Raw genomic sequence first — 19,018 nt, 5'->3', positions numbered from 1 at the left:
AACCCCAACAGAAAGGGTTAAATGAAGAGGATGTGGGACCTCTGGACTTTTTGATGCCCAACATCTAGACCAACGGTGAAAGAACTAGTAACTCAGTGTTCCAGCATTCGGAAGAAGCAACTGCTATCACAGCTGGAGATTGATGAGGTACAACACAAATGCTACAGCAAGGGGGAGCCAGGATGTCAGGTCAGGAGGGAGATCATCACCCCCACCCGAGATGTGGTACCAAGCCCAACAACTGGTGTGTTGAAGTCATTGAGTGAGACCTCAGCGATTAGTAGATCTAAGACCACAGCAACCTTCCTGAACAGGGTTTATAGTAACCATTACAGTGGCAGACATCCCAGAAAGGGTCTCCAGTATGAAGAGTCGGACAGGCCCCCGACATGATTCACTCCTGCTAGCTGAAGAAGCTAACTGCACAAAGGAACCAACTGCTAATAAAAGAGGCACAAGATCCCTGAGGATCCCCAGAAGGGACCAGTCCCATCCAACTACCAGCCAATAACCTGCCTCAGTACCACATGGAAGCTCCTGGCGGGCATCATATCGGCTAAGATGAACAGGCATGTGGCTCAATACATGAGCGGAGCACAGAAAGGAACTGGCGGAAACACCAGACACCAATTAACGTCACATTTTATGTCCATCTGTTATATTTTATACATTTGATAAGATATCATTATCTCATCAAATGTATAAAAAGGTTGCTCATAGGGGGTCATATGATTGTTGGGTTTTTCTCTGTATCTATGAAGCGCCTCGAGGCGACTTTTGTTGTGATTTGGCGCTATATAAATAAAATTGAATTGAATTGAATCATTATTAATACTTATTTATTTATGTTTGATTTTGGCCGTTCAGTGATCAATAACTAAACATTAAACTTTGTTAACTAAACTATTAACAAAACATTTATTTACTAAACACGTTTTTTAAACAGTTAAATGTGTCGTTACAGTTTTATTTTGTTCATTATGTAACATAATTTTAAATATGAGAAAACAGAGACTGACACAGTGTATTATTGTTATTGAAAAAAGTGATATGGGTGAAAAACAACAGTAATAATTCAACAATTTGGCTTCTTGTGAACTCCAGACTGGACAAACCTGAAAACACAAGCATTAAATCCCTGCAGCAACAGAGTTTCTGTAGTGGCCTAATTTCAGTTCATTTGAATGGTGACCTAACTTGCAAATTCAGCGTCTATTCACTGTCTGTGATTTTAAACAAGCCATGCAAAGCAGCTCGATTGCTCTCGTTCTCTCCCTCCAGCTTAAAGCCATCACAAAGACTTATGTAAGAGAAAATGCTCAGTGAAAGGTGACTTTATTCTGACTCCAAAGTCCACATTAAAACAATACTTGGATTTAAAGTGAGACTGATAACGGGGGTTTTATTTACAGTTTGGAAAGCCAATCACCTCTCAGGTTCACATTAGCCCTGATGTCAGAGATCTTGATATGGGACTGAGCTGAAAATCACATGGCTGCAACATTTACTCAGTCATGCACTCAGCTGGGCGGGCTCTAGGTGTGTGTGTATGTGTGTGTTTGAGGAGGGTGTGTGCTAAAGAGGAGTGCAGAGGGACAAGGTAAGAGGGAGAGGCAGAGGGAGAGAGATGCTGCACCTGTGCACGCTCACCTGAGGAGAGGAAAAAGATTCCACAGAAAAACAAAGAGAGGAGATAGAAAGTTTGTAAGCATGGTGAGACAGTGTCGCATGTGAGAGAGTCCCCTTTCAGCCAGCACACTGTGAACAAGGTAAGAGAACGAGCGCACCTGAAAGCCTCCAATGAACTGCAGTGGAAACTAGACTTTTATCTGTGCAAGAAATACACATTTAACTCTAATTACAAAAATCAACATGCTACTTCCATCTTTTTCGCTGGTATTTCCACAGCTCAGCAACCCTGATCAACATATTAGAACTGCAGTACTGCATTTGTATAGCCAAACAACAGCTAAAGTCAAATTTCCAAGTGAAAATGTCAAAAGTTTTTTGTTTCTAGATCCTTAAGTTGGAGAAACGACTTTAGTTTTTCACAGTATGTAGATGCAAACTGGATATTTTTGAGTTTTTCAGGGACAAAAACAATAAATATGGAGACATTAGCTTGGGTAACTTGAGGTGAGTGCTGTGTTTTAACAGTCAAATTATGGCTGAAGTAAAATTCTTTGGAAAAGAGGCCTGACTTTCGATGATTTCAGCCTCTCAAAAGTGAAAACTTGGGGTTTTTACTTGTCTTATATCAAACAAATTCAGAGTTTGAGAGCTTTTGATTTACAGAAGAAAACATTGGAAGAAATCAGCTTGAGCTGGACAAACTGTGACACATTTTGACCTTTGCCACTGTTTTTAAAGACAGTTAATTGAATAATTAAAAAGGGTTGAAGCCTGAAGGAGACACTAATGCATTATCTTACATCAGAAAATATTAGGAGGCCCACAGGGTTACTATGCATGCTAAATAACATAGTGCAGATATGTTTTAACATGATTTTATTTGTCATGTTTGAGCTGGTTAGAATAACACTAAGTCATAAAAGAGCTACAGTCACAAATTAACCTTTTTGGACTTTGCACCTGTGTGAAGTTTACAATTCAATCAGCCTGTGGATTTTTGTGACCTTTGAGAAGGCAGGAAGGCCTCTGGAACAAATGACTAAAAGACATTTTTATTAATGGAAATAATCAGACGAGCCAAAAAAACTTTGCTGCTAGGGGTCAACAGCAAGTCTGGTACAAGGGATGAAACCTGAGAATCTAGTGAACCTTCAGTTTAAGTTACGAGGGCAGCAAAGCCCTCGGTGCCCTTGGAGGCTCCTCTCTGTCTTTCTGCGGCTCAAAAGTTATTCTTTTCAAAGACTTTGCAGGTCGTTAGTGATTTCTGATTGTGCGCCACAGTTCCTGCTGTGATCTCTGAGGCTTTGCTTGGGCGGCTCACCCACACATAACAGAATACATGGTAACTTATTAAAATGGAGGGCCTCCTTTGTGTCAACAGGAGTTTTTGTCTCAAAGGTCATATCTAAGTCAAACACGGCATTCTTTTGGAAATATGTGTGCATATCGACAAGCTGTCTTACTTAACATGGTGTGAAAGTGCCGAGAAGGTATTCTGTCTTGTAGAAGCTGTTTTGATGGAGAGTCAAGAAAATTATGCAAATGCTCTGTAAATGTTTGCTATGAAGAAACCTGTCCTTTTTGTGTAGGAATAAACAAACAGATGATGAAACAGAGAGAAAAAATGCTAAAATCTGAGGAATGTGACATAAAAGAAGCTATGGAAACCCAAGTAAACACATTGAAGTGGTTCAGACCCTTGTAAAAGCTCTTCTTGGTGAGCAACTATCTGTTACCTGAGCATCTGTGAAAACCACACACCCAGGTTATTAAGCAAAGAGCAACCCCGGGTCCAGAGGAATAAATGTAAAAGGTGCCTGCATTGCTGTTTCCAAAACTTAAAATCAAAGAACCTTTGCACTCTTCGTTCGTGCCATTTGCCAAACATCACATGGGTCAGATAAGAGTAGGATGAGTGTTTCTGCAAAGGGCATAGACTCTTTATTTGCATAGGTGCTACATGATAAAATAACCACACCAAAGGGCCTGACTTCCTGTCAGCCATCATAAAAGAGAGCGATATGGCTGTGTTTGTGAAAGTCATAAAATCTGGTTTATGAGCCACGCTTTTATCTAAACACTTTTTTTAAATGTTTCATCCCAACCTTCAAGTTTAAGTTTTAAATGTTGCAGTGAGAGGTGGGGTTAATCTAAAATACTTAATAAACTGCTCACTATGTGTTTATCGCACATTCACGTTTTCATTGAATCTATCTGGTCCCCGCTTTAGTAAAGTAGCTCAACAAAATTCCTCTAAATTCTGGTAAAACTAAAATAAAAAGACCTCAGAGCTGGACTTACCATAATAGTCTCACTGATTGTGCTTACAACTACAGTAAAAATGCTATTATTTACAAGTTCACAGCTTATTTTGTGGTTTTGAGGACATGATGCACTGCTTTAAACGTGAAACTTACAAAATTCAGTTTAAAATATGTAAAGTAATTTCTGACTTTTTGTATTTTGGCAGTTTTACTTGGAAATAAACCATCAGAACAGTTGCAGGTTAGCTTTCTGTCAAGCAAAGGATCAATTTGAAAACTGTAAAGCCAAGCAAACACGCCTGCAGTTAAATGCAGTAAAATAATAATAAAAATATTCCTCAGAGATTTTGGTTCATGTTGACATGACAGCATCACACAGTTGCTGCACATCCATGATGTGAATCTCCTGCACCATTGCATCTCAAAGATGCTCTAATAGATTGAGAACTGGTGACGTTTGACATCATTTGAGCTTTGTGACATGGTGCGTTATCATCTTCCAACAACCAGCAGCAATATTCAAGCAGGCTTTGGCTTTTAAACAATGCTCAGTTGTTACCAAGAGGCCCAAAATATGCCAAGAAAATATCACCCACAGCATTACACCTCCGGCAGCCTGAGCCATTGATAGACTAATTTTGCTGCAGAAATTAAGACTCATCAGACCAGGCAAAGATTTTCCAGTCTTCTGTTTTGCAGTTTTGGGGATCCCTTGTTAACTGTAGCCTCAGTTTCCTGTTCTTAGCTGACAGCAGCGTTACCCCGTGTGGTCTTCTGCTGCTGTATCCTATCTGCTTCAAGGTTTAACATGTTACATAATCATAGATGCTCTTCTGCATACTTTGGCTGTAGGAAGTGGCCATTTGAGTTTCTGTTTTCTTCCTATCAGCTCAAAGCAGTCTGGTCATCCTTTGCCCTCTGACATCATAGGGATTTTAATCATGTGGGAAAATCCCAGCTGATCAGCAGTTTCTGAGAAACTCAGATCAGCCCATCTGGCACCAGCAACCATTCCACGTTCAGTGTCACTTGAATCACCTTTCCTTCCAATTCTGATTATGGTCATCGTGACCAAGTCTAAATGCTGCCATGTGATTGGCTGATTAGATACTGAGGTTTAGGAGAAGCTGAGCAGGTGCACCTAATAAAGTGGCTGTAAGTGTATATTCTTTACAGACATAAGAATATATTAAAAGAAGGTGGAAGAAATAGAAAAATAAAGACACAAAACATATTTTCTGTGTGTATTCAAGATGATTTATGTAAGGCATGATCCGATCCATGAACATGTTTATGACCTCTTTGATACGATAAAAGAGTTGGTATGAAAGAGTCAGCGATTGCTCCATAAGGAAGTTATTTGACCTGTTTGGTTACCAGGTGACCGAGGACCACAGAGACCTGGGTGTATTATTCTGTTATCGTTACCTGTGTATGTATCCATACACCTGAAATAATACAGGTGATATCACTTGATGAGAAAACCCAGAGGCTTTTGGTCATGTTGTGATTCTTAAGTGAACAACAGAAAGACACCCTTTGTCATTATGTAACACGTTTCCAAACTCCTGGTTCAGCATCGGGACGACAGCTTGCTTCCCCAGTATTTGCTTTCCTGACTTTATATCAGATCACATGCGAGCGATAGAGGATCCTGTGCAGATAATCATTAATTTATCAGCTGAGAGCAGAGTGTCAGGTGTTGCTCCCCCATTGGGTTACACCTCGTAATCACGGAGATGTGCACTGGATGAAGTAAGCCAGCCGTAGTATCGTCTGCTTTCTACAAACTAGTCCTGCACAGAGCAGCGGAGTAAACAGTGTTGTTTGTCTTTTTGAACTGGTTCACCAACAATGAGAGAATGATATAACATTAAAGGCATGATGTTCAGTGCAGACTGAGATTAATTTGAATGCAAATCTGCAGCAGAAAATTTGTACAAGTGAAAAATTTGCATCTACTTTTTGACATTAAATGTAAGTAATTGGAGCTATAGTTATTGTAAGTTAGCAGAACTTCAAATATTAATGCATTTTCCCTTTAAAAACCTTATAAATGAATTTCAGAATTTAAATCTTTTGATTACATGCTATATGTATAATTTAACTTCAGATCAATTAAAGTTCTTATCAAAGAACTTCAGTCACAGTTTTACAGCTTTGCTGTTCTCGCATGAATGTAAATAAAGGACATCCTGAGCAAATGAACTAAAACACAGAGGAACAAATATAAAACAATGAAGTGTGGCAGAGCATGTATAAATTTAACTAACATCCATAAATGACTGTTGCAAATCTCTGGGTTTTCCTACACTGTAATATCATTGCTTTAATCTTTATTAAACCCGGAAGCAAAACTGCTGAGATTAAAGGAGAATGCCCTGGGGCAATAGAGGTGGTACTAATTTAACATGTTTTTCAATAGCAGGAGAAACCAGAGCTACCTGGGGAAACAAGCGCAGCAGCATAGACAACACTCAAAATTCACACAGAAGCAGCTGCTTGGGGGCCCCCACATCAGCAGAGGGCCCCCAATTAATTTAATAAATATGTTAACTGACCGGTTTAATCATTCACTGTGAGCGCTGAGCTTTTGCAAGTTATTTATTATTAACATTCACTAACAATAACAACAATAACAGAAATGTCAAGGGGTGGTGAGCTCAGGGGATATTGTATGGAAACAGCAATTACAGTGTTAACCTATTTTTACTCTCTAGACAGTTAGTTTCCATTTAATTTATTTAACACTGTTTTTAAATTTGCGCTGTTACATAAAATAATATTTCGGGCTGTGGTAAATTCTTTGTGACTGTGCTGCCCTTTTGCACAATTTAAAAAAAATTTAAACAGTGAATTTGTTTTAAAAATCATCATCTGCTTGTTTATTGTATTTCTTTCCAGCACAGAATAACCAAGCCATTAGAATTGTTGTGTTAGATGCGTAATGCAGAAATGGTTTGGCAAGGGCAATATAGCTAATAGTGGCTTTGCTGACGTGGGTGGCTGAGGGCCTTTAATCAAATCCTGCTTAAGGCCTTGTAAAACTTTAGGCCACCTCTGTGTACGAGGCTTTGCAATTTACCACATAAAATCACCTTTAAATTATTTTAATTAATTCAAAATGGAAAAAAAAACAAGTAAGTGGAACTGGAGTTTATTTTATACAAACTACTGAATTACTTCTTAAAGTACATTTTGAGTTATGATAATCTAATCCAATGTTTTGTATTTTTATATTAAAACCTGAATTTTATTGACGTTAGCAAAAACAATTTGACAGAAAAAACATGGCTGATAATGGCGTCTCTCAGGGATCAACACCGGGCCCACTGTTAATTACTTTCAAAGTGCATTTATTCAGTGTAATTTCCCACTCAGAAGTGTAATGTACATTTTTATGCTGATGATGCTGTCTTGACTGCCACTACCAAACTTTCTCCAGCTTAGCCTTTCATGATTTCAGACCTTTAAATTAAAACTGGTTGTAAGTGATACATTAAAGTTTCATAAATACTTGGCTATTCAGTTGATTCGTAACACTACAAAGCTCTTATTTATATTGTTGACCAGGTATGAATAAATGTAAATGTTTGACTGGTTTCAAATCTTCCTCTGGTCAAATGATAGTGATAAAGAGACTCGGTATATTTCAAAATTCTACCAAGTTTTGATCTAGCTGTACATACTGTAGTTTTTTTGTGGCCTAGACCCTTTCCTGACTACATTTAGATATGCATTTATAGATGGAAATAAAAGGACTTTTTGTATAGATAAAGACTGACTAACATGGCTGCATTAAAACTGACAGAATAAATGCTGTTTTGAAGTGTACAAAGTAATGCTAAAACACTTTATTTACCTAGAATTCTTTGCTATTGCTCACCACACGCTAAGATCTCTGAACTTTACAGGTCGATCCTCCAGTCTCTGTTGGTGCCATGGCTGACTCAAGCTGGTGGAGGCTGACCTTCTCACGCAAGAAGAAGTCTGAATCCAAGGTTCTGTATGAAATCCCAGCAGAGCATGGCAGTAACACTGGGAACAAAGACCACCCAAGTAGTAACGGCTCTCCAGAACTGGACAGCCAGTTGAATGCCAAACTGGAGAAAATCGTCGATAAATCTGCCACCAAAGGACGCCACGTCAAGGTCTCCAACTCCGGCCGCTACAAGGAGAAGAAGAGGGTCCGCGTCACGCTGGCCGAGAACCCAAATCTGTTTGCAGACAACAACCTCAGTCAAGAGAATCATAAAAAGAAGACAGAGAAATAGCACAGAAAATGCACATACTTGATCAGTAATGTGTCATATACACATAAGAAGCTTCAAAGATGGCTTGAATGTATGCAAACACCACCATGTTGTCCTACATGTACTACTACTGTGCTACTATTCACCACACACAGGAAAACACAAGAAAAAAAGACACTTAAATAAACAACGAGGTGTCAAAATTTAAACATCCACCCGGCAGACGGGAACTAAACACAGTCCTGGACACATTTTTCTCCAGATTTTCTGTCTTTTAACTTTTATATTTACTTCCTTGTGCTCACGCTGTTGTTTTATATTTTCAAAAATGACATGAAGGAAAATTTGGGGAATTCTCGCCTCATGATTCAAATGTAACATTGGTGTCATTTAAGTTTTCATTTTTTAATGTTGTAGATGTAATGTTATGTTTCAGGTTTTTATGTTTTGTTAAATGTCAAAGGAAATTTTTATTACATTTTTATGACCAAAGACTTGACGTCACTGATTACATCTGAAACATTATGGTGGATGCTTTCAAATATAAAGGCCCCCAAAAGTATCAAGTCATCATTGAAAAGACTTGAATTTCTCAGCTCTAAGAAACAAAATGTTAAAGTAAATGTATTTATTTATATATCTATATACACTTGTCAAGTAAAATATCCCCAAACGGGGAAGGACAAACATCTTTCGTCCATCCTTGTTTCCACATGTTCTTAAATGAAAATTATAGATTGTATATGAAAGATTAATGTAACCATTAATGATCACCATGTTGATCTTGTCATCCAAACATGCAACAATGTCAACTTTTTCTCGAGGCAACAGTCAGTTTGACAACATATTTTGCAGCCACAAATATTAAACGTTTACTTGTGAGGAATACATGTGCAAATTACAGCTCTCATTGTCATGAATTCTAAGTTGACACCCTGAAAAATGCTCTCATGTTTCACATATGAAAACATCTAAATTCACGTTGGTTTCCTTGGATGTAGAAGTTGGATAAGAGGGTGGAGTTCTAAATTATCAGCTAGCCCTAGAAAGCCTGATTAGATAGGTGCAGTCATAAACCGCAGAGTTTCGATAATGTTCAGTATCGGTCAGTACAGCTGATCACACAGGAAGAAAAGTGGCAGAAATTCCTTTAAAATGCTCTAAAAGGCACCAACATGGTTTAGATGTTTTGAAATGTACATGGCAAGCTACAGTTGCCTATATCAATGTCTGTCACTCCAGCCACAACCGTAATAATGCAAGCTTTAAGCCTTAATATGCTTTAAAAAAGTCAGTTCTTTAAAAGAAAAGCATCCTCTCATAGTTGCTGTTAAGGGGGGAATTAGCTACAGGGACAAAATTCAAGCTGTAAATTCAGACTGACTCATATCTGGAGCCAGGCTTTTAGAGGAACTGCAGGTTTTGGCTTTATTTTTCGAGCCTGGAGGTTGCCCCAGGTGACCGCGGTACAGTTTATGGATACAATCATATCAGAAAACATGACTTGGGTATGCTAATTGTGCTTTTGTACGAATCAAATATCTGTTTATGTCATTGTGAAATAACTTCATGCTGTTTTGTTGGTTTAACTGTCCAAATAACTCCTGCAGCCATTGCATGTGACACATCAACAACAAGAAATGCTGTCTGTAATTTTTTTCTGAGATGCTTTTTTGTTTGTAATAAATATAAAAGTTGTTAACATGTAAGATTTTCTTCTGTTTGTGCTGGAGTCTACAGCGAGGAGAGCTTTTAACATGCAGATGGTGGCCTGTTTAAACGCGATGATCTTGGTGAGGTCGTTCTTTGGGGTTAGTGAGCTGTTCAGCCTGTTTTGTTGACATGGTGATAGTAAGCAGGGTGATATTTGACACCCTGCGGTCTGCTTCTGCATTTTGTAGTGGAGCTGCCCTGCTGTTAGCTGAGAAAATGACAGATATCATCGAGTGATTCACAGAAATCCACAAGTCAACAGTTAATCCATGAGAATATTGCATGTTTCTAGTGATTCTGAGTGATCGTGTTTCGCTGAATCTTGGTGTTTGTGTTAGCTGTGCTACTGACATCTGCTGGTCAAACGCACACTCTGTCCTCAGTTACAAATTAAAACTTTATTAATAGCTATTTTCCCACAGTTACTTCAAGCTATATACCACAATTTCATCCTCAAACAATACAGGACACACAACAGTTGGCACAAATGACATCACGTGCTCTTTTAATCTCACTATTAAAAGGCAGTCACTGCCATAGATTTAAGCCTGATACAATCAATTTAAATTAAGTTAACCACCAGTACAGGTCACATATTTTCCATTTGTAAGTGTAAAATCATATTTGTCACCAATTAGAAGAAAAATATACTTTAGTTGTTCAGTTAACAGACTTGTGATTTTTTCACGAGTTGCTAACACGACTGAGGCAGTAAACTCTGTCTAGAGACAACAATGAATTTGAAAAAAATATTAGTTTTCTCATGAGGAACAAGCTCTTTTTGTCATAAATTCTAAGATGACACATTGAGCATGCTCTCATATTCCCCATATAAAAGCCTCTAAATTCATTTTTATATTTATTGTTCAGGTTATGGCCAAAGATGATGTTCTGAATCCATAATTAGCAAAACAGTCACACTTTTCTTTCTTTCTCAAGCAATTGTCTCAATTTTCCATATTTTCTTTAGAAAACTACACACCTGTACAGAAATAATCACACCAATGGAGAAGAACAGCAGCTAAGTGTTGATGAGTGGAACAGATTGTGCTTTTTAAGAAATAAGAAACAGTTTTCATGTCCTAGAAGGTCAACGACTGCACTGTTAAACAACCACAGCCATACTGTTAATCATTATTTTGAGTGGGTAAAGTTTGCTCCACTTTTTCAGGCCAGTGCCCTTTTTCCATTACAAAGCATGGAAAACTCAAAAGTTGCACAGTCAGATTGTGCCACGCTGCTCCACTTATCCACTTAGCACACATGGTTCACCTCAAAAACAGCACAGTGACATTTGGCTTGTTGATAAACTGCGCACAACAGCACCTATGCAAGGTTATTAATGTGAGGTAAAGATGGTGATCTTTTTAAATCAGTGATAGTCGAGATGAAACATGTCCTCTCCTTTATTTCACAGCCTGCTGATGCTCCTCATGGGGACAGTCGCTGGTACACCCAGCCTCCCTCTGCAGCGTGCTGAAACTCTCCCAGCTCGGACTCTCCGTCCTTCAGCTTGGTGAAGACGATGCGGTCGTGCAGTCTGTTTGTCTGTCCCTGCCAGAACTCTATTAAAAAAGGCTTTACGATGTAGCCGCCCCTATTGGAAAAGAAAATCATGGGACAGTTAAAGGCAACGAACCGAAAAAGCTTTAAGAAGCCGTACCAACATGTTATTAACTTTAATTAAGAGCAAAGGTTTACCAGTAATCAGGCATAGGCACCTCTGTGTCCTTGTACTTCTCCTCCAGTTCTGCATTTTTCTGCCTCAGATACTGAAAGAAATTGTGAAAACTGAGACTTAGACATTGTACGCATTACCTACAACGTGCAGGTGGAGCAGCTTCGGCGCTTACATCTCTGTTAGGCACAGTAGTGCTTTGTCGGCTCACGACAGCGCCGACCTGGCTGCTCTTTGGCCGGGAGTGGAAATAATCGCAGGAGCTCTGGTAGGGGATCCGCTCCACGGTGCCTTCAATGCGAATCTGAAAATCAAAATTAAATTTAACTTACATTTACTATGAAAATAAAAAGTTTAAAGAAGAACGTAATATTAAAACGTAATAGTAAAATTAAGGTTTCTGCACCTGTCTGTTCAGTGGTTCCCAGTAGAAGACCAGGCATGCATGCGGATTGCTCTCCTGTGGAGAAGAAAGTGATCAGAGGACCCGACAACACGGAAGAAGCCTTAAAGATTCATGGATGAAGTGAAGGAGGACATGCATAGGGTTGTTGTGACAGTGGAGGATGCTGGACACAGGGTGAGATGGAGGCAGACTTTATCAACAAGGGGCGACAAGTGTCAGTATTTGATTTAAGACAAAAAGGAGACAATGCATATCAAAATTCATGCAAAACATTTGAAACCTGATGAATAAAAAATTCCCGCGATATAATTGTTATTTAGAATAATAAAAACAAAGTCTTCAGAAAGCAATATGTACTTATCAGTAAAAGTATCAGTAAAAGCCAAAGAATAAAAATGCATTTTCAAATGTTTTTTTTAAAGATGTCTAAAATCAGTGGATCACCTGCTTCCATCTCACCCTATAACTGGCATCTAACATGAACCTTCTGTGTGGTCTTCTTCTCTTCTTCCTGCCTGGCAGCTCCATAGTCATTATATTTTGTCCATTATATCCACTATCCCTCGTCTGTGCGCGCTAAAACCATCTCAGCCTTGGCTCATGAAGGCATCAAAAACCCTTTGAAACTCTAAAGCAAAGAAATGGCTTGATAACGTGTTCTGCATAAATTATGGGCAAAAATCCAAAGATAAAGAGTTTATTGTCCCCAAAGTCATAGAAATGTATTTCCAAAGCTCAAACCAGTGAATTGGTGCCATTTTTGTTTGTATGACTGATACAGATGTTGATTTGTAATTTTTTGTGCCTGCTAACTACTCGCTTAAGAAATACATTATTGATAAAAGCAAAAGAGCTGGACTCAATAATAGCATTTAAACACAGTAATGCACTATCTGTGAGACAATAACACAGGAAACAGGAAGAATTACACATTTATTCAAAACCACCTGAGGGCAAAAGAAGCAGAGCATGGATGTAGACGGCTGCTGACAGAGTCAGCGATAAAGATGCTTCTTACCAGCTCGCAGCCCTTTCTGCTCTCATAGTTGGTGAAGAAACGGAAACCTTCACTGCTGTAACCTTTCAGGAGGACCATGCGAGCGGACGGACGTCCATCCCTGAGTACACAACAGATACGATTAATTGTACAAAACTGTGAAAAGAAATCAGCTCCAATCTGTTCGGGGGGCAGCGTTTCTTACTTGGTGGCAGTGGCGAGGCACATAGCATTGGACTCTCCTATTTCAGGACACTTGGTGGCTTCATCAAACCAGTTTCCAAACTGCTTGATGGGGTCGAGAGACACGAGCTGACTCTCCTCAAAGCACTGGAAACAAAACAACCGATACAGATGTAAAAAAACACAGGAAAACAGCCACTTTTACATAATGCAGGATTCAAATGATTCACTGATGCTTTTGGATTATAGTGAGTACAGGCTGTAGGCAGTATAATTACGATTTAATTAATTATTCAATTGTGTTTATCACTTTTAAACATGCCAGAGAAATATGTCCTATTTAGAGGTCAAAGCTGAGGTGTGAAACATCTGGGGAACACCTGCTTTCTCCAGCTGTATACAGCGTGACCAGATGCAAACTTCCTAAAAGTAAATTTGTGTGGGACAATAATTACACAGCCTTTTATCTGAATGCAACTTTCCAAACAATAAGAATAAAAGGAAGATTTTTGCTTGATAGTATTCTTAAATCCATATTATTTCACAGGCTTGACCCACTCAGTAGTTTTTCCTTCTCTTTTTGGTAGTTTCTATACATCATATCCTGCAGAAATCTGCAGAGCTCATGACTTTGTAGTGACTTCCCTTGCACTTTTCCCTGTTAAGCATGGGATAAGTGAAAAAAACTGTTAACTGGCACTTTATCCGGGAAGATATAAGCCAGATTTTATGGGTAATGGTTTTAAATACTAGAGCCAACCAATATGTGGGATATCATCTGAATATGTGGGATGAGGGACAAAGGATAAAAGTGTGTGGCATCATCTACAGCTACAGCTAGGATGTCCCATTTTAATGGTGGTGACAGCACACCATTCATCAATTTTTTGTTGTTGTTGTGGTCATTTTTCAGTACTACTCAGGGGTGTGTGTTTCATTAAATGATATCAGTTCATATGAATCTCACACGAAACGTGCTTAAAAACAAAAACAAGGATAGCAGTGTCCCTCACAGCACTAACTTCCCTGTTTTGAACCTCCTGGGGCTTTTCTGTGTTAAGTCTCAATGACCTCAATGTGCCTGCGTGGCTTTTTATCCAGGTACTCCGGTACTTCACTGAAGTAAGACGCAACCCATACGGAAACATTTAACGCAGTGGGATCTGGTCACAGACTCTATCCATGGCAGCCAGATTACATTCCAGCTGTGCACACTCACTGTATTTTTTTTGCACATCTAATTCAGGGTTCATAAAGTGACCTTGCATTTGCACAGCACTGACAGAGTGGCTTCAGTTACATGACTCAATACACTGTATCCCAACGCAGGTAACTCAGCAGTTTCTCACCTCCAGATCTCCTTTGTACCTCTTCCTCATGTTACTCAGGTCCATACTGGTTCCGCTGCAGTATTTCGAGGTAAAAACGCGCGGCAGCCCTACTATCCTAGTGGCACGAGAGGGCAGATTTCCTCCAATAAAGCAAATATGTCTCAATATAATCGTACTGAGTATGCGCCTCATGCCTGTAAAACACACGCTGACGTAACGCTCCCTTACGTAAAATGTTACGCAAAAGAATGCTGTAAGAAAATCATCGATTTTAAAAATCATTTTACTCTACTTATTTAGAAACTATGTAATCTACGGATTTATTTTCATATGAACTAAAAATGCAAACAAAAACAAAACAAAAAAACCCCGAACGTCGGTAATTGTGCGTCATTACGCTAGGACGCGTTCGCGTACAAGCCCACTCGGAGTCTCTTCTCCGGCATTGCAGCAATTTGCTTATTATTTTAGCCAAATTACTTAGATAATACGTATATGGATACAGGTTATCGGTTTTTAAATGTTTTCCGACGTGTTCGTCACAAGGCACAGCTTCATTTAGGTAATTTTGTTTTCTTTTTACGCTTAAAGTTTGTTAAATATGAGGAAGGTTTTCTTTTTGCCGACATGTCAGTAAACGCAGCACGCATGCGTTCGTCACTTTCCTGAATAAAGACGTTTTCCTGTGAAAGATGGCGGCGACCTTGTGTTCGAAATTGCTGCCAAAACATGGTAAAGTACTATACTTATACCATTACTTTTTCTTTTTCTTTTTTAAACATTGCGGTTCTGGTTAGTCTGTCTAATTTTCAGCAACTAGCTACTGTTAGTAGCGTTAGCGGGGACTCCGTTTTTAGCTGTTATTACGCTCAGTTAGTCGATGTTAGCTCCGCAGCGCTCACTGACAGGTTGTACAGCAGACATTTACCTGACATTTGTGGCTTTCAGGATGGCTTCCCCTCACACAGAGTGTCCGACACGGGTCCAAGGCTGTGACCCGCCACAGGAAGCCTCTGCACATCCAGAAACAGAAGCTGCTAGCGGTTACTCAGTACATCCCCCCCGCACGGGAGTTTCCTCCAGGCGCTTACCCGTCCCAGACCAAACACGTCCAGGAGGTAACACACCAGAATGTTCAGCCTTTTACTGAAAGCCTGCACGATCGGAACAAGTCTCACTTCATATAGGACTGCTCAGCATTGTGTGCTTATTTCTTGGATTGGCTTAGGTTTACAAAACCTTTGAAATATGTTGCTTAAAAACAGGCATTTGGCATTGCATCCTAAACAACTTTTACCAGGCAGTCAGCAGCTGATGGAGCAGTTTAATAACTGTTGCAAAAGAAATGGGAATATACAACAGTGTTTGTACACGTGCTTAAGGACATGATAAACTTTATCTTCCACATCTGCACTTTGTATTTAATTTGCAAGGTAATTGGAAAAGTTGGTTTCATTTAAATATTTGCAATATTGTCATATTTATTTTTTGCTTGGTCATTATGAAACCTTTAACTTGCACGGTTACCCTACCCTATCCCATGATGTGACAGAGCATTCTCCTCTGTCACACCAACCCTCTTCATGTCCTCCTTCACTAATTGTCTCTGTGCTCTCCCTCTTTTCTTCTTGCTTGCAGCTCCATCTTCACGATCCTTTGTTCAGTATATCCACTATCCCACCTCTAAACATGTCCAAACCTTCTTACCCTTACCCCTCTAAGTTGTCCTTCCCATGCACTCATTTCTAATCCTGTCCATCCCGCTCATTCCCAATGAAAATCTTTACATCTTAAACTTGGCGTCCTGTCTTTTTGTCAGTACTATAGTTTCCAAACCATACATCATAGCAGGTCTCACTAACCTCTTTAAAATCTTACCTTTTACTTGTACTGCTATGCTTCTGTCACCTCGACACATGTCGCCACCCTGCCTGCACTCTTGTGTACTGTCTGTTGCTTTGGATGTCTTTTTTAAAAAGTAGCATAACAACTGTGTATACAACTCTGATAGATGTAAAGCTTATTCAGAACTTTAGCTACTCTTACCATTTTCAAAGATGAGGTTATTTTTACCTGAAAGCTTCATCTTTTACAGTAAAATACGATATATTTTCTGCTGCTCAGTAGGTAAATGATAAAAACATTTTTTGGAACCAGAATTTTACACATTACAGAATTAATTGGGCTTTTATTTTGTTACTTCAAGCAGATTTTGAAAGTATGCACTTATGTCCTTTTGTTCAAGTAGTAGTCTTTTTTTTCCTGGTTTGGTCTGCAGGTCTCGTGCTTTACTGAGTGTCAATCTCTTCCGTCTCATTCCTTCAGGATAATGATTTGACCTTACTAATGAAGAGGGAGTTGAAGAAGTTGTTTGAGGATTGTAAAATGATCGCCGTGGTCCAGAACAGCAGCAGCAGTGCTGAAGACATGATGACTCTCAGGCACAGACTTTATAAACACAACATCACAGTCAAGTTCTTCCCCAACAAGGTAAGACTGACGTTGTTGATTCTGTGACATTTCCTATTTATCGGGAATCAAATACGTTTGAGATGTTTCTGAATAATAACATAATAAAACAGCTTTCATTAATCCAAATCTAAGTAATAGACGGTGTTTTTGGTAACATTTTTAGGGTCAGAAAGGACAACAAAGTGTGGATTATATTCTCTTGAATGTTGACAGCTGCACACTCCATGGATGAGTAGTCCTGTAATACTTCTAATGCGTGATTTAGACTTCTGTGGCGAATCTATGTCATAACTTACTTAACCACGCCTTAACCTTCCACGTAACCTGATGTGCACCTTCTGAAAAGTGTAACCAATGTCAAGTCGACGCCCAGCGTAACGACTGAATTTGTTCACTGTCTGATGGCACCCAGGACCATCCCTTATACTTTACATAAACTATAACAGCAACAATAAATCATTTTCTGATGATACATAAGACGATAAACTTTGAGTTGTTGTTTCTGTCTGCAGCTTTTTAGCTCACAGCGTCCTTCATATAGAAGAACATCCTGCTGCACAATTTCACATCAAGGATCATTAATCTTCTAATTCACAGTTGTTTGTTTTCAGGTCGTGCGGTCGTTCCTGAGTGACTCCATTTACTGCAACATGGGTCTTCTGTTCGTCGGCCCAACGGTTATGTTTGTTAGCAAAGAGCCGAAGGTGAAAGAGATGCTGACGACTCTGAGGGGCAGCCCACAGATGACACTACTGGGTACGTTTATCCACGTGCGAGGAATAATTAGCATTGGATATTGTTATGATGCCTCGGGAACCATGAAATGAGTTCAGGAAAAGTTGAGCTAAATTGTCTTCTAAATTAACTCGTCAATCTTCTGCTGGTGACAGTTTGGGGCTGTGGGTTGAGATAAGGTTCCACAACCTGCTTGCGTCTAACCTTGGAGCACAATCGGTTGGTAGATGAAGTTAGGGATCCAGTTAGTTGGGATAAGCAGTTACTGCCTCTCATCTAGAAAATGCCAAGTGTACTGTGAGTGTACACAAGGATACTGTGGCCCAAATTCAGTCTGTCCTCTACAGACGTTCGCTTTGTCTGCATGTTCACTTCCTTAAATGGAAGTGTGTTTTCAAACCCTCCAACACTGAATCTGCACCAAATCACGCTTATTAACCCAAGTTTGTGAACCGGTGTTAAAAACTGTTTGTAAAATTAAACAGATAATATTTTGCCAGCTGAAGCCTGTCTCTGTAAAACAGATTTCAGATCAGTCCAGAAATGGAAGGAATCCACTGCAAATATCTGTAATGATCTTTGCTCTTCTTTCATCAGGAGCCTGCATAGACAACACGCTGCTGAGTGCACAGGGCATCGTGAGCTACTCCAAACTGCCGTCAATGACTGTCATCCAGGGCGAGGTGGTGAGCGGGCTCTCCATGCTGACTTCCCACACAGCTTACCTGCTGCAGCGCCACCCGGCCCACCTGTCACAGCTGCTCCAGCAGTATATCAAACAGCAGAGCTCGGATGGAAGCGCAGAGGCAGCTCCTAAAGCAGAGGAGGCCACGTAGAGCTACAGAGGACATTACTGGGACTGGTGACTTTCAGATCGAGAGCCAAGTGGAACAGCAAACGACTGTAAATGGACTGGATGCAGTCTTTGTTTTAATTTGGCATCAATCAGACTTTAAAGATTGAAAAGAAAGTCTTGAGTGAAAGAGTTAAATTGGTGACACAGTGAGCGTCCACCTTTCGGACACCTCAGCCTGGAGATGTCTGGAGTTATTGGATAAATAATGCTTCAAATGGCTTTATTTAAGTGTTTAATAAATGACTTCAGCGCTTACTTTGGCTCATGTTGTTTCTATGAAGACTTTCTGTTACTGAGGGAACAGTGCGAACAAAGAACAGTGTGAGATAGCATACTTCTGCCACGGTTAAAAGCACACTCCACACCATACATCAGTCAAGTCTTTGGATTTAGAAGGACTAGGATCGCTTGTGATATTCTTCCTATTTCAGGGTGACGGGCATTTGTGATGATATGGTGCAAAATGTCCAATTATTGGGCAAAATCTTTCTCGCACTT

General features: G+C 39.6%; 3 protein-coding genes across 3 annotated transcripts; 2 read left to right on the top strand and 1 right to left on the bottom strand.

Moving 5' to 3' along the window:
* Positions 1–1,563: 1,563 nt before the first annotated feature.
* Positions 1,564–9,853, top strand: prr15lb (proline rich 15 like b). The gene is made up of 2 exons (XM_085285257.1): positions 1,564–1,769; positions 7,811–9,853. Exon 2 carries the CDS (start codon positions 7,838–7,840, stop codon positions 8,168–8,170), a length of 333 nt encoding a protein of 110 aa, XP_085141383.1. The 5' UTR covers positions 1,564–1,769; positions 7,811–7,837; the 3' UTR covers positions 8,171–9,853.
* Positions 9,854–10,240: 387 nt separating this feature from the next.
* On the bottom strand, positions 10,241–14,858 carry pnpo (pyridoxamine 5'-phosphate oxidase). Its single transcript, XM_085285255.1, has 7 exons — positions 14,476–14,858; positions 13,149–13,273; positions 12,965–13,064; positions 11,947–12,000; positions 11,716–11,844; positions 11,564–11,634; positions 10,241–11,459 (listed from the first exon to the last, which is right to left on the bottom strand). Exons 1-7 carry the CDS (start codon positions 14,737–14,739, stop codon positions 11,294–11,296), a joined length of 909 nt encoding a protein of 302 aa, XP_085141381.1. The 5' UTR covers positions 14,740–14,858; the 3' UTR covers positions 10,241–11,293.
* An 87-nt stretch (positions 14,859–14,945) lies between these two features.
* Positions 14,946–18,775, top strand: mrpl10 (mitochondrial ribosomal protein L10). Its single transcript, XM_085285256.1, has 5 exons — positions 14,946–15,189; positions 15,406–15,575; positions 16,783–16,947; positions 17,541–17,685; positions 18,262–18,775. The coding sequence occupies exons 1-5, from the start codon at positions 15,150–15,152 to the stop codon at positions 18,498–18,500; spliced, it is 759 nt and encodes a 252-aa protein (XP_085141382.1). The 5' UTR covers positions 14,946–15,149; the 3' UTR covers positions 18,501–18,775.
* Positions 18,776–19,018: the final 243 nt, after the last annotated feature.

This window comes from Mchenga conophoros, linkage group LG8, assembly GCF_057382185.1.
Source record: "Mchenga conophoros isolate Kocher_MC1m ecotype Shallow Benthic linkage group LG8, M_conophoros_male_GT1.1, whole genome shotgun sequence".
In the NCBI taxonomy this organism is placed as follows: Eukaryota; Metazoa; Chordata; class Actinopteri; order Cichliformes; family Cichlidae; genus Mchenga; species Mchenga conophoros.
The sequence above is the reverse complement of the archived record's forward strand: the minus strand, read 5'-3'. Positions and strand labels throughout refer to the sequence as shown.

Excerpts from the sequence above, each read along its gene's own strand:
- prr15lb (XM_085285257.1), top strand. The coding sequence starts at position 7,838 with ATGGCTGACTCAAGCTGGTGGAGGCTGACCTTCTCACGCAAGAAGAAG.
- pnpo (XM_085285255.1), bottom strand. The coding sequence starts at position 14,739 with ATGATTTTTAAAATCGATGATTTTCTTACAGCATTCTTTTGCGTAACA. Across the intron at positions 13,065-13,148 it reads TGCCTCGCCACTGCCACCAA|GGATGGACGTCCGTCCGCTC; the intron begins GTAAGAAACGCT and ends TTGTGTACTCAG. Across the intron at positions 11,460-11,563 it reads GTGCCTATGCCTGATTACTG|GGGCGGCTACATCGTAAAGC; the intron begins GTAAACCTTTGC and ends CTTTTCCAATAG.
- mrpl10 (XM_085285256.1), top strand. The coding sequence starts at position 15,150 with ATGGCGGCGACCTTGTGTTCGAAATTGCTGCCAAAACATG. Across the intron at positions 16,948-17,540 it reads TCAAGTTCTTCCCCAACAAG|GTCGTGCGGTCGTTCCTGAG; the intron begins GTAAGACTGACG and ends GTTTGTTTTCAG. Across the intron at positions 17,686-18,261 it reads CCCACAGATGACACTACTGG|GAGCCTGCATAGACAACACG; the intron begins GTACGTTTATCC and ends TTCTTTCATCAG.